Source organism: Narcine bancroftii, chromosome 1 (assembly GCF_036971445.1).
Source record: "Narcine bancroftii isolate sNarBan1 chromosome 1, sNarBan1.hap1, whole genome shotgun sequence".
Classification (NCBI taxonomy): domain Eukaryota; kingdom Metazoa; phylum Chordata; class Chondrichthyes; order Torpediniformes; family Narcinidae; genus Narcine; species Narcine bancroftii.
This window is the reverse complement of record NC_091469.1, coordinates 365236796-365261565: the sequence shown is the minus strand read 5'-3', so window position 1 is coordinate 365261565 and position 24770 is coordinate 365236796. Positions and strand designations below refer to the sequence as shown.

At 37.9% G+C, this 24770-nt stretch overlaps 1 protein-coding gene across 10 annotated transcripts in view; it reads right to left on the bottom strand.

Moving 5' to 3' along the window:
* Positions 1-24770, bottom strand: part of tpk1 (thiamin pyrophosphokinase 1) — a 410665-nt gene that overhangs the window by 119691 nt on the left and 266204 nt on the right. The window contains exon 10 of one of the 10 annotated variants that reach the window (XM_069912550.1): positions 1858-3833. The exons of the other annotated variants lie outside the window; for them this stretch is intronic. Coding sequence (XP_069768651.1) covers positions 3736-3833 — 98 coding nt within the window. The 3' untranslated portion in view covers positions 1858-3735. Of the gene's footprint in view, positions 1-1857; positions 3834-24770 lie in introns of those variants that run through there. 10 annotated transcript variants of the gene reach the window in all.

The following is a 24770-nucleotide window of genomic DNA, read 5'->3' as shown; positions in this document are numbered from 1 at the left end:
CAGGTCCACCAGTTATAACCCCTGAGGGAATGGCCAGATGGATAGGAAGAATGCCACTGTGTGGAAGGCCATCCTCCTTGTTCTTAAGTCCAGGGGGCTGCCAGTTTCTCACGGGCAGGAGATCCTTCCCAAGGTGCTCTACGTGATCAGGTTGCTTCTTTGTACTGCTACCAATGCTACTCCTCATGAATGAATTTTCTCCTTCCCCAGCAAGTCCACGCAGGGGACCACCCTGCCATCCTGGTTGACGTCTCCAGGGCTGGTCCTGCTACAAAAGCATGTGAGGGGACATAAAGCCTACCCACTGGTCAAGAGTCTAGCTCCTCCATGCGAACCCCCAATATGCATATGTGGTCTACGCGGATGGGCACAAGGAAACTGTCTCCATCTGGGACCTCACACATGTGGGAACACCCGAGGATCATACCCACCAAACAGCACCCCCATTCCCCCCAAGGACACACAACATACCATTGCACCCCAACCCAATCTCCGCCCCAGTCACTCCTGTTGAGTTTCCACACCCCTAGCAGGTCGACAGAGCGCTGGAGGTCCAGGACTCATCAATGACCCCAGCAACAGCACAACAACCAACTCTCTGCCAGACACAACATAAGACAAGGCCATCGAACAGACTTAACCTATATGATTTTGTGCCCCATGTCACCCAGCTGGTCAATTTTTTTTTAAATGGGTAAATGTGGTGAACTGCTGTACTCGCTTTAATCTGGCTCCGCCCTGCTCTGTGACTGGACCCGTGGCTCCTCCCTCTTGACTGTATAAAGGCTCCAACACTAAAACCTCTCCCTCGAAAGCCTGGGTCACAGTACAGGATGACCTTCAAGTTGATTGTAAATAAAAGCCTCTTGTTCTGTTACTCTAGTCTTTCGAGTTATTGATAGCTCATCAACTCCATTGAGAATATCTACAAGAGATAGTGTCTTAAGAATGCAGCACCAATCCTAAAGGACCTCACAACCCAGGTCATGCCCTCTTCACACTGCTAATATTGGGAAGGAGGAACAGGAGCCTGAAGACGAACAGCCAGCAGTACAGCTTCTTCCCCTCAGCCATCAGATTTCTGAATGAACAATGAACCACAGATACTACCTAATTTTCTCTTATTTTTGCACAAATTTATTTATTTTTAAATGTAATTTATAGCAATATTTGCACTGTAAAGTTGCCGCAAAACAACAAATTTTGTGTGGTGACATGCTCGTGATGACAAATTTTGATTTTGATGCCCTTTAAACCTTTCCTATCCTTGTACATGTTGAAAGGTCTTGTCTTTTTTTTAATTTTTTTATTTTTCACACTATAAACCATATTGACCAAGATACATACAGACATTTTTCTTCTTAAATATATACAGTGTCATTTTCTCCCCCTTTTACCCCCCTCCCTTCCCTCCCTCCCTCACTCCCTTTCCCATTTATTTAAAGTTCAAACTATAAGATACATGAAAAAAATTTGGGAAGATCTAAACCAGATATTAAATAAAATCACAAAAAGCAATATACCAAAAAACACAGAGATCTTCCTCCTAAGTAATATAAGAAACAAAGAATTTGGACTCGATTTGGATGGAGCACAAAAAAGATTTGTTATGATAGCCCTAGCTGTAGCAAAAAAATGTATTATGTCAACCTGGAAATTAGAAGATAACTTGAGAATACAACAATGGTATATAGAAATGAATAAATGTATTCCATTAGAAAAAATAACATATAATTTAAGAAATAATATTACAATATTCAAACAAATATGGGAGCCATACATGAAACACAATAGAGAAATCCTACCGTGGACTTCCACCACCTAAAATGACAGAAGAAGACAACGAAAAGAACTGACTCAGTAAAACTGCTTGTTTATTTTTTATTAAGTGACAACATTGTTTAACAGGCCTTGTCTTTTTAATGCTGTAATTTTACTCCTTCTACCACCTTCTCTTGCAGCTTGTTCCACATACCCATCATCCTCTAAGTGAAAAGTTGCCCCTCATGGCCTTTTAAATCTTTTCCCTTTCACTTTAAATCATTGCCTATTTGTAAACCTCCAAAGCTCCAGGGCGCCGCAATCTATCTAGCCTCTCCTTATAATTCAAGCACTTGGAAATCTTTTCTGTATCCTTTTTATGTTATCCTTTCTGTAGCTAGGTGACCATTCAAAATGAAACAAAGTGCAATTAAAAGCTGAGTTCAAAATCAAACAGCGCTCCTGGCTTTGTCACTTAGTGAGTACATCGCTAGTTCACCAGCAATACTGGTAACAGACTAAAGCATACATTTCCCAAATAAATCAAAATTTAATGTCAAGCCATATGAACTTATGAATTAGGAGCAGAAAGCAGTCACTCTTCCACTTTTGCATAGTTAATAATGCTCAGTAAATCCTTTTGCCTTTGTTTTTTGATAATTTATTCTCACATTCTATCTTCTCCATCAATTTTTTGACCTTTCTTGTCAGGGTAGTGAAATCCTTCATAATTAGCATTCAAAATCCTGCAAATTTGCTTACTCTTTTCTTATTTATAATGTATCATTTTACACTATTTAACTCAATGCATATGGACTTTGTGCAAAGTTTATTTATTATTATTACATCCTTTTTTCTCGACAATATTTAATCAACAACGCCCAGTTGTCCATATAAGCAATGCTTCAATTATTCATACTACCGTATATTATTTGCACTATATTTTTCAGTTCATCCATTTGAATATAACATGCTATGCTGTTATGGCTTAAATTCTTATTTCAGATTTCACTGAATACATACCACCCTGAGATTCTTTTTCCTGTGGGTGAGGCAGAATTACCACTTACTGTTAGTGCAAATAAAAAAACTGTGTACAACAAACACATGTAAATAAATAAAGACAAACTCATTGTACGATACAGAGAGAAAAAAAATCAATAAAGTTCAAAAATAAGAGTCTTTAAATAAGTTCCTGATTGAGTTTGTTGTTGAGGAGTCTGATGGTGAAGGGGTAGTAGCTGTTTTTGAACCTTGTGGTGCAAGTCTTGTGGCACCTATACCTCTGTTCTGATGGCAGCAGCGAGAACAGAGTGTGTGTTGGGTGAGATGTTCTTGATGGTGGGGAGGGTTTTGCCTGCGATGTCCTTGGTTGTCTCTACGTTTTTCAGGGCTTTACGCTCAGGGGCATTTTGTATTGATATTTGCCTTTATTAGTAGTACCGCCATGTTATTTCATTGTACTTAATTGTTACAAATGTTCTTTTCCTTTCTTTGATGTGTCCTGATTATTCTCTGTTATTTTTCTGTAATTTCTAATGGTTCCCTTCTCTACCAGTCATCATATTAATTTCATACCTGATTTATGGGCCTAATTATTCTTTCTTCGGCAATGCTCCCAGTGGATGGCACAGTGACACTGCATCTGTCTCATAGCTCCAGCAATATGCACTTTCGCCTTTGGAGTGGCTTGTATAGAATTTGCACTTTGTCCTTGTGACACAGGTTAACAAGGCATTCCAATTTCTCCAAGAACGTGCTAGTTGTTAGATTAACTAATTACTGTAAAAAGGTAGCTGGTACAAGAAAGAGGAAATTTTAATGGATAAAAGTAAAAGCAAAATGCTGGAGAAACTCAGCAGGCCAAACAGTTCACTTCATTTAGGAAAGATGGATACATAACCAATGGTTTGGGCTTGAGCTTTTCATCAAGGTGTGGTAAACCACTGTTATGCTATGATTGGCTACTGCCGGCTAGTCACGTCTCGTGAGACTGATCCTACCCATAGCCCCTTGCATGCTCCCCATTCCATCCGCCTTGATTAGTCGATGATCTTGATGGTTGTTCCAATCTATAGTTAATTAAAAAAACATCAGTTTTTTGTGATTATTGATGGTGCATTACAAGGTATGAACAAAAAAACCCAAAAGGCAACATCCTGGTTTAGATCCTGATCCAATGTTCCCAGAATTCCTCTGTCATATTGACAGTGTTTATTTTCTGATACTGTGCAGAAAGAAGGCTGTTAATGAGACAGCAAAGGTGATTTTGCAACCTGTAGTGACAAAAATCAATATATACCACATTTCCATTGGAGCTTGATATGACCATTGGGGTGGATTAGACTCCTAATGGACATATCAACAGTGCCTCAGAATTGGAAAGGCCTGTTACTTCTGCTCATTTATGTTGAAAGAATTCTGCCCATGAGCTTGCTAGATTGCCTAACCAGTATCTGAGACCAGTTAACAGTGTTATTTCGCTAACGAAATTTAAGCGCTGAAAAATAACCAGAGGAAGGACAAAGGAAGATGAAATTAGGGAAAGAAAAATGGAAAATGAGAAACAAAATTTTGATTCAGATAAAAGGAACAGAAAAAGAATGGATGAAATTAAATATATTTACTACCTGAGGGGTGACTTCATTCTCATTATTGTTCATTTTCTGGACCACAGATTGATAGGCAGTGATGGAGAATCAAGTAATTAAAAGGAAGCTTGTGGAATTAAGTACAGGTAGTCCCTGACTTACGACCGTAATGGGGACCAAATGATTGGTTGTAACTTGGGTTTGGTCATAAGTCAGGAATGGTGACCTCGGGCTGCTGGGGGTGAACAGGAACCTTGGGCTGCCATGGGGAATGGGGTCCTCGAGCTGCCGCTGGGAGCGGGGATAACTGCATACAGTACTTTTAATACAAAATATGTAGTTTTAATAAAGATTTTTTTAAAAATTGATCCTATGCGTAGGTTGGAAGTCGAGGACATCTTTTTATTGCTGAGTTTAATGGGGATTAGAAAATCAAACCAAGCAGCAGTGTTTATTTCTAGGGAATTGAAAAGTAGATGAGTTACGCAAAATTTATCTTGGAGCATTATGTGGATCTCTGTTTGCCACACAATAGGAAAGATGTGACTGTGCTGAATGAGTGCAAAGGAGAATTACCAGAATGTTGGCTGGATTGGAGGTTTTTAATTATGGGAGGACATTGGATAGGCTGGGCTTGATTTTCTTGAAGTGAAGGATGCTGAGAGATTATCTGATGGAGGGACGTAAAATTATGAGAGGCATCAATAGGTAGTCAGAATAATTTTTCCTATATTAGGAATATCAAAGAGGCCATAGAAATAAAGTGAAGGAAATAAGTAAGAAGAGATTTTTTTGTGTTGAAAAGTGTTTTATATTTGGAACATGCTGCTAGATGATGTGTTGGAATCAGATACAAACACTACATTAAAGAGACATTTACTCAGGCACTCAAACAGGTAATGCACAGAAGGATATGAACCCAGTGTGGTAAAATTGAAATAATGTAGTTGGGAAAAATGGCTGTCAAGGATGTGGGAGACAGATGGGTCGATTTCTACATTGTACCACTCTGACTCCATGGCCTTTAGTAAGACCAAAGTTGAATGCAGTCCTGGTTATTTTATCTTCAAATGAATTAGAGGAAATGGGGCAAAAATCCTAAAGGGCAGTACCAAAAGACAGATTATAAGTAACAGGAAAGGATAAACAGGAAAATTCTATGGCAATAGAAGGCTGAGGGGTAATTTAACAGAGATCTTTAACATGTTGCAAAGTTTTGACGGATCCATTGTAAAGTAAAAGCTTAAAAGGAAGGCAGAGATAATTGAGGAAGAAGGCATGAATGAGTAAGTGAAGCATATATAATAATGACAAATTGTAGTAGGGCCAAATGGACCGTTCTGGTGTTTCACATTCTATGCATAAGTAAGAAGAAACACTGATAGATTGAAATGTTGGTGTATGCGCACTGGATGTTGGTAGCTGAGGTATGTGATCTTTTACTCAAGAGAGCCTACTGTTGAAAATGTCTGCAGCAGCCAAATGAATTGATATCATACTCGTGGCCAGGGGTGGCAGGAAAATCAGGGGATTCTAGATTGGTACTGATGTCGTGCGAATTTGGGAGCTGAAGGAAGAAAGGTAAGTATGTAACTAAACTTTATGAAGACCAAGTTGTCCCAAGAGTGCACAAGAATGAATGCTTGCAATGTTCTACATGACAATATCACAAGCGAAGCTGCTGTGGAGATCATCAGATTCCCAGAAGTTAACTATGGTAATGAGTACTTTCAGCTGCATTTTGTTCCAGAAAACAAAATGGTTTTGAAAGTCTTAGTAGTGAAAAAAATAAAAGTGCCACTAATCTAAGTTTCTAGGTCAGGGAGATTCAGAATAAGATGGCATTTTTGTTCAGCCAATACAGAAACAACATTAATCAGTCAGTGGCTTGTGAACAATTGCATTTCATGGAATAGCTGTCTTTCTCACAACAAATCATCAGTTGACGTGCTCATTAAATACCAGAAATATCACTCAGATACCGCTTACCACTTCCTTTTTCACCAAAAACTAGCTCATTTATTGCAGTCAGAATTTAGGTTAATGCAGTATTCTCATTCACGCAATGATTAACGTGGACAGGAATCTCTCCCTGCAGTTTCTGATCTGAGCAGTTTTTGACAGAGTGGACCGTTTCCAGAGTTCACTGTGAATTCGAAATCTTAACTGACTAAGATTAAGGGATCTCATTAAGGGCAAAAGTACTCCTAATCAATCTTAAACTGCTCAATATTACAAGAAAGTTTTTACACAATTTAAAAAATTGACTTACTTTCCTGTACAAATTTTCACCATTTAAAGTGTTTTGCCTTCTCTAATTTTACAAAATAAAAATACTTCATGGTGAACTTTGCAACCAACAGTTTTTGACTGTATTTCTCACTCCTTATTCTCCTGGACAGAGCAAGGAGAGAATTCCCCAGTCTTCACTATCTACCCTGTTGGTCTCCTCTAACTACCCTATTGCCATCCATATTCAACAGAAAACACTACAATTTCCAGGACCAGACACATATTACCCTGCTTTCTGCATTTCAAAGGGATTGCTCCCCTCCCAATTCTCTGGTCTTGTCTTTCATTCCCACTTATCACTCACCATCTTATGGTACTTTCACAAATGCAAGACCTGTCCTTTCATCTCTTCCTTTCCCACCATCCAATGACCCAATCAGTTCTTCCAAGTGCAGCAGTATTTCACTGCACTTCCAATTCAGTATATGGTTTTAGTGTTCACAATGTGGCCTCCTCTGCAGTACAGAAACCAAATGTAGACTGGGTGATTGCCAAGCAGAGCATTGTGCTCATTCTGAAGGTGTGACCCTGAGCCTCTGGTTGCCTGCCATTGTAATTTACCTTCCCAATCTGACTTGATTGTCTGTGGTCTACTGCACTGTTAAAATGCAAGCTCAAGGAGCAACACCTTACTTTCTGTTTGAACAAGGAGACAAGAGACTGTAGAAGCTGTTCCACTTTGTTTCTGCAGCAGTTTATTTTTGGTCTATTGCAGCCTGCAGAATTTAATATTGAATCCTTCAACTTTAGAAAACTCATTCTTTCTATATGGATGAGTATTGCTATATGTTTATGGTGTCCCAGACGACTACATAATACAACAGTGCACAGACTGCAGAGAATTTGCAAAACCTTGCAAATAAGCTGTTTGACTTCACTTGTTCCTGAAATGCCATGTTATTGCACATCCTGTCATAGAAATTCTGTTTGTTTCACCTATTACCTCCACCACCACTCCCCCAACATTCTCAGTTCCCTGGACTAATGTTTCTCTTTCTCATTTCTAATGAGACTGCATCAGGAAATGAGCTGGATGAACACTGGATCATTTAGGAGACTGAGGGGTTGATAGAGAGGAGTTATAGGGAGGCAATCATACTTAGGAAGCAGGAGGCAGGTAGCTGGTGACTATCGGGAGCAGGAAAGGGTGTGGGGCAGTCAATGCAGTCAGTGTACCCCTGTGACTTCATGAAATCATCTGTAGACAGTCGTCATTGACACATCCACACTTGCCTCCTGAAGAGTATTTCTGATCTGTCAGACATACTTTTGGGGATTTTTTCTTCATTATGATAAGGATTCTTCTGTTGTCAGCAGTGGAGGTCTTACTTGGAATACCAGTCCCTTTGTGATTACTGAGCTCACCAGAATGCTCTTTCTTCATAATAATGTTCCAAACTGTTGACTTTGGTAATCCGAAGGTTTGGGCGATGTCTCTTACTGTTTTGTTCTTGTTTTTCAGTCACTTAATGGCTTCTTTGACTTTCATTGGCACAACTCTGGTCCTCATGTTGAAAAATGGTAACTACAGACTCCAAAGGTGTAGAAAAGCTTAGAAGCAGGTCTAGCTCCCTTATACCTACACCAATGAAGCAACTAAACACACTAGAATACCCAAAAGCACCTGTGAAGCCAAATGTCCCAAGCATTATGGTGCCCTGAAATGAAGGGGCAATGTAATAAAAACTGCTCTAATTTCTACAAGGACAAACCTAAATAACCTTGAATTAAATCAGGAATGTGAACTTTAATTACATGTGAATTGTTTGATTATACATTTAAAACTGCAGAGCACAGGGGCAAATAAAGGGGGAAAAAAGTGTTTGTCCCAATCATTATGGAGTGCACTGTAGATAAGAAAATGATGAGGTGTTGAAGAACAAATGTAGGGAACGAAGAAGGAAGCTAAAAATCTGGACTGCAAGTGTAAGGATCTTTGGATCAGAATCAGTATTGCCATGAACGTCACAAAATTAGTTGTTATGCATCAGCATCACAGTGTAAACATTTATATAAACCATATTACAAAATAAATAAAAATAGTGCAAAAAAAGAAAAATACCAAGTATAGTTAGGTCTATGGTTCATTGTTCATTCAGAAATCTGAGGGCAAAGGGAAAGAAGCTGTCCTTGTGCCGCTAAGTGCTTGTCTTCAGGCTCCTGACAGTAGCAGAGTGAAGAGGGCACAGCCTAGGTCGTGGGTGCCCTTCGGGATAGAGGCTTCTTTCATAAGACACTGCTTCTTGCAGATGAGCTGATGGAGTGAACACTGGTGCCCGTGATGTCGCAGGCCGAATTAACAACCCTCCGGAGCTTTTCTTGTCCTGAGTGTAGGCACCTCCATACCAGACAGAGAATCAACAAGCCAGAATGCTCCCATGGCACACCTGTAGAAGTTTTTGAGAGTCTTCAGTGAAATACTGAATCTCTTCAAACTCCTCACATGGAGGATCCAGAACAGATCCTCAGAGATGTTGACACCGAGGAATTTGAAGTTCTTGACCCTCTCCACTGATGACTCCTTGACGAGACCTGGTTTATCTTCTAATTTCGCCCTCCTGAAGTCCACAATGAACTCCTTGGTTTTGCTATCATTGAATGCAAGGTTATTGTTGTGACAGTATTCAACAAACTGAACCACCTCCCTCTTATACACTTCCTCATTGCCGTTTGTGATTCTGCTGACAACAGCGGTGTCATTAGCATACTTGTAGATGGCATTGGAATTATCCCTGGCCACATGGACATAGGTGTTGAATGAGTAAGCAGTGGGCTAAGCATGCATCTTTGAGGTGCGTCTGTGTTGATCGTCAGTGAGGATTATGCCACATGCCAGTGAGAGTAAGAATGAGAACTTATGGCAGATGAATGCATGGCTGAAGATATTGTTTGACCTGCTAATTTTTTGAGCATTTTCAGTTTTTCTATCCATTTACACTATTTCTAGTTAATTCTTCGTACCCCTCCATTCCCCTCCTCCCCCACTCTACCACTCACCTATTTTCTGGGCAAATTAGAGTTCTGATTAACCCATAAACCCACACATTTCCCAAATGATCAGGTGCTGTGTCCTGCAGTGGCAGACATGAGGAGTGAGTGAGGCAAGATCAACCTATGCAAAGCTGCTGGACTGGATAACATACCTGGCTGAGTGCTAAGGGGATGTGTGACTCAGCTAGCAGATGTTCTCACTGAAATCTTTAACATCTCCCTGAGAAGCACTATGATCCCAATGTGCTTCAAAGCCACCACCATTTTCCCCATGCTGAAGAAGTCGTCTGTGTCCAGCCTTAATGACTAGCGCCCTGTCACACACATGCCCATTGTCATGAAGTGCTTCGAGAGGCTTGTCATGAGGCACATCAAGCTCCTGCTGCCCCGTCATTGGACCCCCTGAAATTTGCATACAGACTCTAAAGCTCCAAGGCTAATACCATTGCCACCGCCCTCCATCTAGCCCTCACACATCTGGAAAACAAGGACTCAAATGTTCGAATGCTGTTTATTGACTTCACCTCAACATTCAATATGATCAAATCTCAGTACCTGATAAGGAGATTGAGCCAGTCGGGTCTAAACACCTCCCTCTGCAATTGGATTCTTTTTTAATTTTTTTAAAAAATTTTTCACAGTATGAACCATATTAATCAAAATACACACAAACATTTCCCTCTTGAATATACAGTATCATTTTCTCCCCTTTATCCCCCTCCCTTCCCTCCCTCCTTCCCACCCCCCCTCCAAATCCATTAAACGTTCAACATATACAAAACAATAAAACCATTAAACAATGTAATCACACAATGAAAATAAACAAGAAAATTGGGTCAGTTAATTTCGTCTTCTTCTCATTCTATCATTTTAGGGGGTGGAGGTCCGTGGTAGGCCCTCTCTGTTGTGTTCCATGTACAGTTCCCAAATTTGTTCAAATAATGTGACTTTATTTTTTAAATTATATATTATTTTTTCCAATGGAATATATTTATTTATTTCCATGTACCATTGCTTGTATTCTCAGGCTCTCTTCTTATTTCCAAGTTGACATTATACATTTTTTTGCTACAACTAAGGCTATCATAATAAATCTTTTTTGCGCTCCATCCAGTTTGAGGCCTATTTCTTTACTTCTTATATTACTTAGAAGAAAGATCTCTGGATTTTTTGGTATGTTGCTTTCTGTGATTTTATTTAATACCTGATTTAGATCTTCCCAAAAGTTTTTCACTTTCTCACATGCCCAAATTGCATGTACTGTTGTTCCCATTTCCTTCTTACAGCAAAAACATCTATCTGATAATGTTGAATCCCATTTTTTTTAACTTTTGGGGCATGATAATATAACCTGTGTAAACAGTCACTGCGAAATCAGTTAAAGGTTGCAAGCGGGTTCGCAATCCAAATGGAGAAGGAAGTTGTGGTTGCCTGGCATGGGACAAGGGGCAACTCAGAGGGGGGGGGGGGCATTTGGGGTTAAGGGAATGTTAGATGTGGGAGTTGTTGAAGTATTTTATGTTTTAACCTGTGTGACCAATTATATTGTATCATGCATAATCTCATGTTTATTATATTTCTCATAGTTCTGGAGCATAGCTTTTCCCATATTTCATTTTTTATCTTTATGTTTAGATCTTGTTCCCACTTTTGTTTGGTTTTATAGCTTATTTCATCATTTTCTTTCTCTTTCAGCTTGATGTACATGTTTGTTATAAATCTTTTAATTATCATTGTGTCTGTAATCACATATTCAAAGCTGCTTCCTTCTGGTAATCTCAGTCTCCTTCCCAATTTGTCCTTTAAGTAGGTTTTCAGTTGGTGATATGCAAACATTGTACCATGAGTTATTCCATATTTGTACTTCATTTGTTCAAATGATAATAAATTATTTCCCAAAAAACAATTTTTTATTCTTTTAATCCCTTTTCTCTCCCATTCTCTAAAGGAAAGGTTATCTATTGTGAAAGGGATTAGTTGATTTTGCGATAGAACCATTGATAACCATTGAACTGATAAGAACAGAAAATAAAGTAAAAGGGATAAAAATAAAAGAGAAGGAATATAAAATATAAAATATAATATAAAATATAAAATCAGTCCATTTGCAGATGACATCATAGTATACTTAACAGAACCAGAATTATCAATAAAAGAATTACATAAGAAATTGAAGGAATATGGAGAAATATCGGGGTACAAGATCAACGCAAATAAATGTGAAGCAATGCCAATGAATAACGCGGATTACACAAAGTTTAAAAAAGACTCACCATTTAAATGGCAAACACAAGCAATCCGATACCTAGGTATTAGACTAGATACTAATCTAGGCCATCTATACAAATTAAATTATCAGCCCTTAATGAAGAAATTACAAGATGACTTAGAACATTGGAAAGATTTACCATTAACACTGATAGGAAGGGTAAATTGCATTAAAATGAATATCTTCCCAAGGATACAAGACCTATTTCAATCGTTACCAATTTCCTCAACAGAGAAATTCTTCAATGAACTAAAGAAAATAATAAGGAAATTCTTATGGAAAGGGGGGTAACCGAGGATAGCACTAGATAAATTAACAGAATAGGCCAAACAAGGTGGTTTGCAGCTACCAAATTTAAAAAATTATTGTAGAGCAGCACAGTTAAGATATCTATCAGATTTTTATCAAACAAGGGAAAAACCAGATTGGACCAGGGTAGAGCTCGATAAAATAGGGGAGAAGGTACCAGAACATATACTTTATAAGTGGGATGAAAATCTGGTGCAATATGGAAATTCACCAGTACTGCACCATCTGCTCAACATTTGGAAGAAGATTCACGTAGAAAGGAAAAAAAAAAAACAAATTACCAACTGCAATTGGATTCATGACTTCCTGTTGGGGAGACCTCAGGCAGTTCGGATTTGTAACAGCACCTCTAAGACTGTTCACTCTGCTGACTTACAACTGTGCAGTTAAACACAGCTTGAACCACATCTTTGTTCATTGACGATACAACTGTGGTGGGCCTAATCAGTAAGAATGACGGGTCAGCGTACAGTGATGAGGTGCAGTTACTAACAGATTGGTGCAGAGCAACAACCTGTTCTGAATGTTGAAAAAACAAAAGAGATGGTTGTAAACTTCAGGTGGGCCCAGGGGGACCTCATTCCATTGACGCCTCCACCATTGAGGTTGTCAAGAATATCAATTTCCTTGGAGTGCACTTGGCAGAGAATCTCATCTGGTCCCTTAACACCAGCTCCACAGCCAAGAAAGTCCAACAGAGCCTCTACTTCCTGCAAAGGCTGAGGAAACTTCATCACCATCCTCACTACACTCTACAGATTATGTATCAAGAGCATCCTGTGCAACAGTATCACTGTCCGGTTTGGAAGCTGTACCACCTCCGACCGCAAGACCCTGCAGAGGATAGAGAAATCAACGGAAAAGATAATTGGGGTATTTCTTCCTACCATGAAGGACATATACAACACGATGCAGGTGAAAGGCAATAAACATTGTGAAGGGCTCCACACACCTCTCATGTTAACTGTTCACCCTTCTGCTATCTGGTAGGAGGTACTGCAGCACTCGGGCCCTTATGTCCAAATTGGGCAACAGTGTTTTTTTTCCCCCAGGCCATCAGACTCCTGAATTCCCAGAAAATATGTGGATAGAGTACCTTAGTACCATGCACTCTTACAGAAAATGTCATAATATTTAATATTTCAGTGTTAAACTTCTATTTTAATTTATATCTATATAAATATGCTTCATGGTCCTGGAGAAATGCTATCTCGTCTTTACCGTGACCTGACTTTATTTTTGGGGGAAATTAAGGAAACTGAGGCATCCAGACAAAATCCATGTGGTCACAGGAACAAAATTTTTTTTCCCTATAGGCAGCCAACTGATGGAGTAGCAGCTAACTTCAGTTGCTTCTCATTTCTTAATTACCTTCCACTTCCCACATCCTTGAAAGATTTTTTTTCTTCAGACACTTTTTTGCTAATTATTTAATGATGACCTCGACAAGAATCACTAAAGCTGGGAGAAGAGGAAAATCCTTCGCTTGTGGATTCAATGACTATTTTGATGGAATACATTAAGGAACTGAAGAATAATGTTAAAGAACCACTGTTAATCAAACAGATGTGAAGTTGAATGCAATTCGCAAGGTAACTGAAAAGCACGAAGAGTGGATTATATCTCTTGAATGGTCTGCGGAACGTTCAGTATCTCAGCTGGATGATATACAAGCAATTAATATTCAATTAAGCAAATTAAACGACTACCTACTGAAGAAGGAGGCACTTGGAAGCAAGAGGGAAATAAAACAACTCGAGAATTCTTGGTCTGAAAGAGGAAATGGTATCTGGCCAACTTACCAAACATTTTGCAGAATTACTTCAGAAAGTGTTTGGTGAAACGTTGCTCCCTACTTTGCCTGAACTGCACAGAGCTCATAGAATCACGTTGCTAAATCTTCTACATTCTGTGATTCTCCGTTTACATGATTTCCAAGTAAAATATTTACTAATACGTGAATTAATAAGGAATGCTAACGTATCGTCAACAAAAAAAAACAGAATTGTTGAAGATTATCCCATGGACGTGATGAAAGATTGTGCCGAATATAAAGAAGTTATATCTAGGTTGTAGAAGCGAGGATACCAACCCTCCTTTTGTTTCCCAACACGTCTTTGGATTACACTCCCGAACAATTCAAAACAGTGGCTGTGTTCCCCATCAGGTGCTCAGAAATTTCTCAATAAACTCTCTTCTACTTCTTCTGTGTATCAGTAATAACTATTTTGTTTCTGTGGGTATTTGAACTCACAAGATGTATGAAGCTCAAGGCTATTGTGCATATGAGAAATAAGGATTTCCCAGTTATCTCTTCTTTTATATATTGCACTTTTAAACTTATCTTCTATCTCTCTTAAAGTTCTGAACTTATATGTGTCTGTTTTTTTAAATTATTTCGTACTTTGACTTGCTCTTCTGGGATATTTTAAGTTTAATTGGCCTGTCACATTAAAGATGTATATTGTTAATTCAAATATAAAATTCAGCTAGTAATTTTTTCCGCTGCCCATTATCTGTTCAGCTGTCTAAATCTAACTTTTCTTTTTAGACATTAGTCAATAACAAGTTCAATTTAACTGGAAGATTTAATGAAGAATACATTTAAATAAGGAGTGTTGCCTTTAAGGAAGAATTTGGGGGGGAGGGGGATGGTTTATTTAAGATTTATTTTAGATTAAGATAGTTCTGGGGGGAGAGGGGTGGGAAGTTTTGCTTTTGGATTCCTTTTTGAAATTGCTATGGTGGATTCACGATTGCTTACGTTCCTTCTTGTGTTGAGCTTTTCCAATCTCAATGCCAAATAGAGTTCATTAGTTTTTGAAATTTCTTTTCAAATATCTTTACTTTTAATTTTAGTTAAGTAAGGTATCAATATTGTTAAATCATCCAATTAAAGTTTAAGGCTGACTTTTTTTTACAGGATTGACAAAGCATCTTTTTTGATGTTGGAAGGGCATTTTCATGCATCTTCTATGGCAAAGGTCAGAGGGGTTTTGATTTTAATTGACCAATTTATTCCATTTGTTGATCATAATGTGCTATCTGACATTAATGGTTGCCTTTTCATTGTTTATGGAAAACAACATAATAGAAGAATTGCTTTTGGTAACGTTTATCTGGTTTTTTTTAACATTTCTTTTCTTCCTTGCCAGACTTAAACTTATATTCTCTGGTAATGGGTGGAGCTTTCAACTGTTAGTTAAACCCTGTTTTAGACCGCTCATCTTCGAAAACAGCTACGTTAAATAAGTCTGCCTTATTCATTAATTATTTCTTGCTAAAACATGACGTTTTAGATGTATGGCATTTTCTCCATCCTAATGATAGGGAGTACTTTTTTGTAGTGTCATTCATACATATTCATGGATTGATTACTTTTTTACGGATAAGCAATGGATTCCACTAATTAGTGCATGTAAATATGAGTCTATTGTAATCAATGAGCTTTTCTAATTTACCTCAATCTGTTAGACACTGGCGCTTTAATTCAATTTTACTCTCTGATTCAGATTTTTTTAAATTTATGAGGAACAGATTGTATTTTTCTTTGATAACAATTCTTCTTCGGAGGTTTCTAGCTTAATTGTCTGGGATTCTTTTAAAGCTTATATTAGAGGACAAATTATTTTGTAAATGACGAAAATGAAAAAAGGCTAATGCTGAGAGGATTGCATTAACCAATCAAATAAAACTTTTAGATCGACAGTACACCCTTACTCCGAAATCTGAGATATTTAAAAAATGTGTTGAGCTTAAAACTAAGTATGATTTGCTTTTGACTTATCCTATTGATACACAAATTCTGAATAGTAAGAGCCAATTCCATATTCACGGTGATAAACGAGGTAAACTTTTAGCTAATGAACTAAAAGGCTTAGCTATTAAGCATCTTATTACAGAGATTCAGAAGGAAGATGGTAGTTATCACAGACCATGTAGAAGTTAATGATATGTTTAGACCAGGGGTGGGCAACCTTTTGTTTAAAACTCACAATCCACTTTAAGTAATCCCTATGCCATACGTGCTCTGTGATTGGTAAGGGATTATTTAAATTGGTATGTGAGTGGGAAGGGAAGGTGAGAACCACTGCTCTAAACCCATTTATTACTGAAACATCTTGCCTGAGATATCTTGGTCCATTTCCTTTGGAGTTATGTAACTGTGTACATAATGAGTCAATTAGGTTAGATTAAAACAGTGGTTTTCAAACCTTTTTCCTTCAATTTACATACCACCTTAATGTTATTAAGATGAATATTTTCCCCAAATTTCCATATTTTTTTCAAGTTATTCCAATTTTTTTGCTATATCTGTTTTTTAACTCACTTGATTCTACGATATCATAATATATTTAGAAAAATAGTTATCCTCATTTAAATAGAAATGATCTCCAAAATCTCAAAAAGAATGGAGATTTGGCTCTATCCAATTTTAGATTCTATTATTAGACTATTAATATTTGTTACATTATATATTGGTTAAAATATGATAACAAAACGTGTGGCCCAGCCTGGGTTGATTTGGAGCTAAATTCGACTAAGAAATTTTCTATGGTTTCTTTTCTTGGAACATCCTTGCCTTTTCATATTGGTAAAAAATGATTGATAATCTAGTGGCCAAAGACATGATTAGGATTTGGTTTCAGTTTAGAAAACATTTTGGACTCCATAGGTTTCTTCTCACTAGTCATATTCTGTCAAACTACTTTTTTGAACCTTCTTTGATGGACTCTGCTTTTCAGGAATGGTTTAAATTAAGTATTAAATGTTTTTATGATTTATTTTTTGTTAATAATCTTGATACATTTGAGCAGCTTACTACCAAACTTAATTGACCAAATTCTCATTTTTTTTAGATATTTGCAATTGAGGGACTTACTCCATTCTCAACTATCAAACCTTTCCTATGATCCTGTTATGAATTTGATAGAAATAATTTACAATCTTGGGTCACGTCTCCAGAATGGAGGACCATCGCCTTCCCAAGATCGTGTTATATGGCGAGCTCTCCACTGGCCACCGTGACAGAGGTGCACCAAAGAAAAGGTACAAGGACTGCCTAAAGAAATCTCTTGGTGCCTGCCACATTGACCACCGCCAGTGGGCTGATAACGCCTCAAACCGTGCATCTTGGCACCTCACAGTTTGGCGGGCAGCAACCTCCTTTGAAGAAGACCGCAGAGCCCACCTCACTGACAAAAGGCAAAGGAGGAAAAACCCAACACCCAACCCCAACCAACCAATTTTCCCCTGCAGCCGCTGCAACCGTGTCTGCCTGTCCCGCATCGGACTTGTCAGCCACAGACGAGCCTGCAGCTGACGTGGACTTTTTACCCCCTCCATAAATCTTTGTCCACGAAGCCAAGCCAAAGAAGACAATCTAAACCATCTCAGAAAAGCTTAATATCTGTTGCATAATGATGCTTTGTTGAAATCAAGGCAAACCTCATAAAAAGACATGGGAGCAGGACTTCCATATTTCAATTCCTGAAAATTCTTGGAATTCCATTTTTAAGTTATTTAATACATCATATCTACAATTTAAAGTTGTGTATAGAGCCTCTATGTCAAAAGTTAAATTAGCTTGTATTTATCCTAATATCAGCTTTCTTTGTGACAGATGTAAGAATGAGGACAGGTCATTAATTCATATGTTCTGGTCTAGTCCAACCTTAGACAAATATTGGGAAGAGGTTTTCCGTACTTTATCAATAATCATTAATGCAAACTTAACACCAGGTCCAGTAATACCCTTGTTTGGGATGGGTGAACAGAAGGTAGTGAAAATGTCTTCATTTCAACGTCATGTATTAGCCTTCACTACTCTTATTGTGAGATGAGTAATTTGTTCAGATAGAAAGATGCTGTTCCACCCACTCATAATAATCAATGGTTACATGATATGGTGTCATATTTAACCTTAGATAAAATAAGATTTTCAACATATGTTTTAAATTTAAAATTTTCTAATCTCTGGGTCCCCTTTTTGAATTACTTTCAATATCTTTTAATGGGAATAATAATTATGTAATTTGTGATTCTAGTGGATTTGTATTTATATTTTATTTTTACTAGTGTACTTTTTCTTTATATTGCCATGCAACTTTGGAATGGTTTCAGGGTTGGATTATATATAATCATATTTTAAATTTTTTTCCTCTTTTTTCATTTTTTCAAAATATACTTGAATTGATAATGTTGCATATAGTAAATAAAATTCTGTTAACAAGTTTCCTTACTAATATTGAACACACTGAACAAAAAAAACAAGAGCTAAATTTAACATTCTCAGCACAGAGCTTTCAGAGAAAGCCAACACGCTTAATAAGGCCTGCAGGATCTTCCATTCATAAAAGATGCACAAACTCTGCACTGGGAATGGAAAAAAATAAAATTTACCCATGGATGCTGATGTTATGATACTTTCATCCTGTTCACCAGTCCTAATTGCAGATCAGAATATAAAATAGAAAGCTGTCAGTGTGGTGACTCTAACTGATAATCAAGGTCACACTTTAAGAAAAAAATGTCAAATGGAAACTTTTAAACCTACAGCTGATATCCAGGTAAAGCTGATGAAAAAAAATCAGATTCCAAATAATGACAGGGTTGAATTTATGTGCAGGGATTCCTGATTGCTTCACTTTATAGAAAGGGAAATAAGGTTGAGTCCAAACATGGAGATCAACGGGGAGAATAGTGACAAGAGAGCAAGCCATTCAAATTGAAAAAGAGCACCTTAAATGTGTTATTGGAAACAAGATAGGTGACAAAACAAAGGGGCTTAATTTAAGAATGATATCCATTTACCTGACCAAGATGCATGCTTAGCCCACTGCTCTACTCATTATACACCCATGACTTTGTGGCCAAGCATAATTCCAATGCTATCTCCAAGTTTGCCAATGACATCACAGTTGTCAGCAGAATCACAAATGGCAATGAGGAAGCGTCCAAGAGGGAGATAGATCAGTTCTTTGAGTGGTGTCACAACAACCTTAAGCTCAATGTTAACAAAACCAAGGAGATGATTGTGGACTTCAGGAGGAAGTCCAGGGGAAAACGACCAAGTCTCATCGAGGGCTCAGTAGTGGAGAGGGTCAAAAACTTCAAATTTCTGGATGTCAACATCTCCAAGGATCTGACCTGGAGCCTCCACGTTGATGCATGTTGCCCACTTTCTGGCCACATTTTTGTCTACAGGGTCTCCAGAGCTATGTGGTTAGAGAAAGTTGGTGAGGTAATATATGAGGGATTGACTCTGAGAAATGGAACATCTCCCGCAATCAGGATCCGATGGATATTCTATATAATATTTATAATAAGTTTCTTCTCATTTTTTAAAGGAATCACATAACACATAAACAGGCTCTTTGGCCCATTCAACCCATGCCAACCATTAGGTGCCCAAGTACATAAATCCTATTTTCCAGCTCTTGACCTTCAGCCTTCTCTGCCTTGGCAATTTCTTCCATGTTGTCAGTCGTAACTGCCCCTCAGGCAGGGCATTTTCAGATTCCAGCCACTCTCCATATAAAAAGGTTTTCCTTAGATCCTATCAAAACATCCTTCTCCTTACCTTTAACCTATGCCATCTATTTTTACACGGCTCTCCCATCAGGAAACGTTTCTTATTATCTATCGTCTCTCTCTGCCCCTTAAAATTCTGAACATTTCTGTCAGTTCCTACTACTAAAAATAAATGATCCCATACCTATCCAGTTTCTCCTTATAATTGAAACACTCTATCTACCTGAATCCACTCTGCATCCTATCCAGGACAATGCCATGCTTCCTAAAATGTGGCAAACAGAAATGCACACAATATTTCTGTTAGGCTTTTTACAGTGCATCATTAATTTTTAGCTCTTCTATCTTATGCCACAGGAAAATAAGGCAGATTCTTAAAGGATCCTTGGACTTGGACTGTTCTCCTAGCACTGACTATGTATGCTCGCACCTATTAGATTTCCAAAAATGCATCGCCTTATATTTCTCAAGATTAGATTCCATTTGGCATTGTTCTGCCCATCTTATCCACTGAACAATATCATTCTGTAGCTTTCTCTGCATGATGTTACCCTTTGTTATTTCTATCCTCTCTTCCAGACCTACACCTTTCCAAAACGCTTGCTTTCCTCTGATTATATTGCCTTGCATATGTTGATTTGCTTCACTGTGCAACTGATAGATAACCTTCTGCTTTCAAGGCATGAACCTCTGGAATTCACTTAATAAGCCTTTCTTAGTCAGTCCATCTTTCTCTTTTCACAATTTTTCCAAATAAATCTCCAGCCAATGTTTTCCTCATCTGCCTAAATATTTCTTGACCTGGCTGAAAGCACTGTCAACGGCACTGCATAAATACGAGTTGTGGTTCATGTTCTTTCATAGTCGTCTTTATTCTCATTTTAACTGATTTCATGAAGGCCCCAATGGTGCTTTGTGGTAATAATCTGCTTTTTAAAATTATTTTTAGATTTCTCTTTGTCAACTGGATTTAACAAAAGTGATATTGTTTCCTTTGCCAAAAATGTTGCATATTGTAATCATTTTGTCATCCAAGCACCTGACCAGTGCTTGGATGACAAAATTAGTTTATAATGCAGGAGATTTTGATCTTACTGGGAGGAATTTTGCTTTATTACCACGTCCTTGCATTTGATTTATCTTGGGGAGAGCCCTGCAGTAAATGGCTGTGAAAACTGGCAGAATAATCGTAACATTTAACCTATTTGTAACATTTGTAAACACTGTCCTTTGATAGCATCATCCAAAAAATAGTATCTATGTTTGCCTCAAACTGGGTGATGTTAGTGTTTAAATGCAGAACTGGATAAGCAATAATTTTCACCAACTAAATGCCAGGGAAAATCAAACCTTCATTCCGTGGAACCATAGAACGATAGAACTTTGCAGCACAGGCTCTTTGGCGCTTCTAGTCTCTGAGAACTATTATTCAGCCTCGTTCCACTGACCTGCACTGAGTGCAAATCCTTCCAAACCACTCCCATTCATGTACCTGTTCCATTTTTTCTTATATGTTAAATTGAGCCTGCATTCACCACTTCAGCTCTCAGCTCATTTCAGACTCTTACCAATCTCTGTGTAAAGAAATTCCCCTTAATATTCCTCCTGAACCTTTCCCCTTTCTCTTAACCCATGTCCTCTGATTTGTATCTCACTTAACCTCAGTGGAAAACGCCTATTTGTATTTACTCTATCTATACCCGTCATAACTATTTTATACCTCTATCAAATCTCCCCTCATTCTTTTATGTTCAAAGGAATAAAGTCCTAACCTGTTTAACCTTTCCCTGTAACTCAGTTCTTCAAGTCCTGGCAACATCCCAGTAGATCTCTGCACTCTTTCAATATTATTGATGTCTTTCCTGTAGTTAGGTGACCATAACTACACACAATACTCCAAATTTGGCCTCACCAATGTCTTATGCAACGTAACCATAACGTCCCAATTACTACACTCAATACTTTGATTTAGGAATGCCTTTGCATCAAAAGCTCTCGATACAACCCTATCTACATACGATACCACTTTTAGGGAATTATGTATCTGAATTCCCAGATTCCTCTGTTCTACTGACCTCAGTGCCAAACCATTTACTGTTTATGTCCATCCTTGGTTTGTCCTTCCAAGCGAGAGATTTTATTTCTCCTGCCTGCAACTCTCCAAGATGAGCCAGTTGCTTCATGACATATTCTACCTCAAAATGAGCTCTGGATCGCCTATTTTCACAACATTTCATCTGATCCTGCCCTGACTTTTTACAGTTGTTGCAAAAGCCTTAAAACTAGCTTTTGTTACAACTATTTTAATGTTACTGCAGGCTTGTATAATCCTTGTCAATTTGAGGTGATTCCAACTCACAATATGGTAAATAGCAAGGTGGATTAAGAAAGAAGAGGGATAGAGATAAGTACCTATTTCTCAATCATATGGAATAACAAGATTTTGATAGGGTAAATGCAAGCAGGCCTTTCCCATTGAGGTTGGGTGAAACAAGAATGAGAGGATATGGTTAAGGGTGAAAGGTGAAATGTTTTGGAGAGTGGTGAAAGTGTGGAACGAGCTGCCAGCAGAGGTGGTGGATGTGGGTTTGATTTCAACGTTTAAGATAAATTTGAATAGGTTCGTGGATGGGAAGGGATGGAGGGCTTTGGTCGGGTGCAGATTGATGGGATTAGGTGGAATTGTAGTTCGGGATAGACAAGGTAGGCTGAAGGGCCTATTTCTGTAGTATAGTGCTCTATGGCTGAAAGATAAAAGGTGAAGTTTCAATAATGCAGACAGATCTTTTGGTGGTCACAGATTAGTTTGTGGGAAGAGTTAAGAATAGTATGACAACTGCTGGACTTCAGGCTTCTGTACCTTCTGATTGAAGACAACAATGAGAAGAGATTATGACCAGGGTGATAGATATCCTTTATGGTTGGCTGCCTTCTTGAGACAATCCCTGATATAGATATTTTCATTGGCTGGGAAATAGCTGCCTATGTCGGCCTTGACTAATTATGCCACTTTCTGCAGCCTCTTAAACACTGCAGCAAATCAAGCTAAACATAATTTCCAAACCAGGCAACAATGCCACCAGTCTATTTACTATCTACAGAATACCTTAAAAATGCATCAGAGCATTCAATGACACTGCAAATCCCCTCAGACTTCTTAGGAAGTAGAGGCACTGGTCTGCCTTCTACCTTGATATGCTGGCTTCAAGAGATGTCCTCCCATTCGTGGACTCACAAGAACTTGAAGGTAACCCTCTCCACTGCCATCATATCAATGTATTCGGGTTCATGGCCCCTTACTCTCCCTTAAAACCCCAAAATGAGCTTCTTGTTCTGCTGTCTTTGAGATTAAAATTGTTATTCTGGCACCACCTAACCTGATTCTCAATCTCCATCCTATGTTCTGATTCATCATTTCCTTCTGATTTGCTTCTAAATTAAGCAATGCTTTGATTTTAAAATTGAACTACCAAGATGGTAAACCCACAGATTTCCTCTTCTAACCTCTCTGTTTCACTACTTTCTTTTTTAAGAAAACAGAGCACTACCTCTTCATCAAGCTATTGGCCACATTCCTTAATAGTGCATTTGAGACTTCTGTTTAGCATCTTTGATTCTACATGAAAGAAAATAAGGTAATTATTGGCAATTGTAATGAATTGTTTATTGTCATATTTACCAAAATACAAATAAAATTTTGCTTGGCATGCTATCCATCCATATCGACGTATACATCATTCAATCTTTTTTAAGCTGCAATTTATCATTAACAGGCTGGCGAATATCCAATCATCGTCCATACTGGCAGGTTGTGGAGGCTCAGTTATTGTGTTCATTTGAAATAGGCATTGATAGATTTCTGAATCAAGAAAAAGATGATAGTACAGAAAAATGGCCTGCAGGTCGACCAGCCATAATTTTAAGAATAATAAAACAGGCAGGAAGTGTCAAATGTACTTCTCCTGCTATTTCGTACATTCTGCAAATATCTGCACCTCAGCTGTACAAAAGGGCATCACAAAATGGCAGTTGCAAAGCTGCACTCACTCATCCTTTTACCTCTGAAGCTCTCTCTCTTTGATAGCAGTCTATTTACACCCAGAAATTCAGGATCAGTTTTATTAACATGAGCCATCAAATACAAACCTAGAGAAAATCTGCAATGTGCCTGTTCAGGTCCTTGACTAAGATTATAATTTTATCTTCTAATTACTTTTTGGTTCAACATCTGATTTTTGTTATTGCACTTGGATGAGGGGAACTTTCAACATTGGGAGATTCCAGTTTTGTCATTAATCGTGGCCAACAATTTATCCAGATTTCTTTGTGATTTCAGAAGCTCACTGGGTCAATTTCAAAAAGCAAATAGCTGCTTTTAATTATGTTCTTTAGGGCAATTGCAGATGGATAATAAACATGGCCTTCGTTAATTAAAGAATGTATTTTTGTGGGCTCCAAATGTGTGCTACTCTAAGCATACACAGTTTAAAAATTTATCCACAAGGTGGAACTGTATGGGCCGATTCAGAGCACTGCTCACAATTCCAGTTGTGATTTGAGTATCAAAGCTTCATTTGTCATTGTGGTTCATCTGTGAAGATAACAAAATAAACTGCTCATTTATTTTCTAACCCCTTTAATATTTGAATAAGGACTGATTTCGTATTTATTCCTCTCATTTTAATTTCTATTTATGGGTTAATGGATGTCAATTTATACCATACCAATGCAAAATCGACTCCAGTCAATTAACCATGAACTCTTGATGCTGGCACAATCTTTGATCATCTCTCAAAATATGAATTATTTCTTTCATACTAACAGAATCAGATTGGTAACCTTTAAAAAAAAAATTCATCTGGTTTTTCAAATTGAGTTTGCCAAAATGCCATTTGGCAAACTAGTTGGACAACTGTTTTGCTGGATCCACGATTGAGCCTTTCATACATTGATGAAGGGCTCAAGCCTGAAATGTCAGTTATGTATTTTTATCTTTGCTATATAAAAGACACTATTTGACTTGC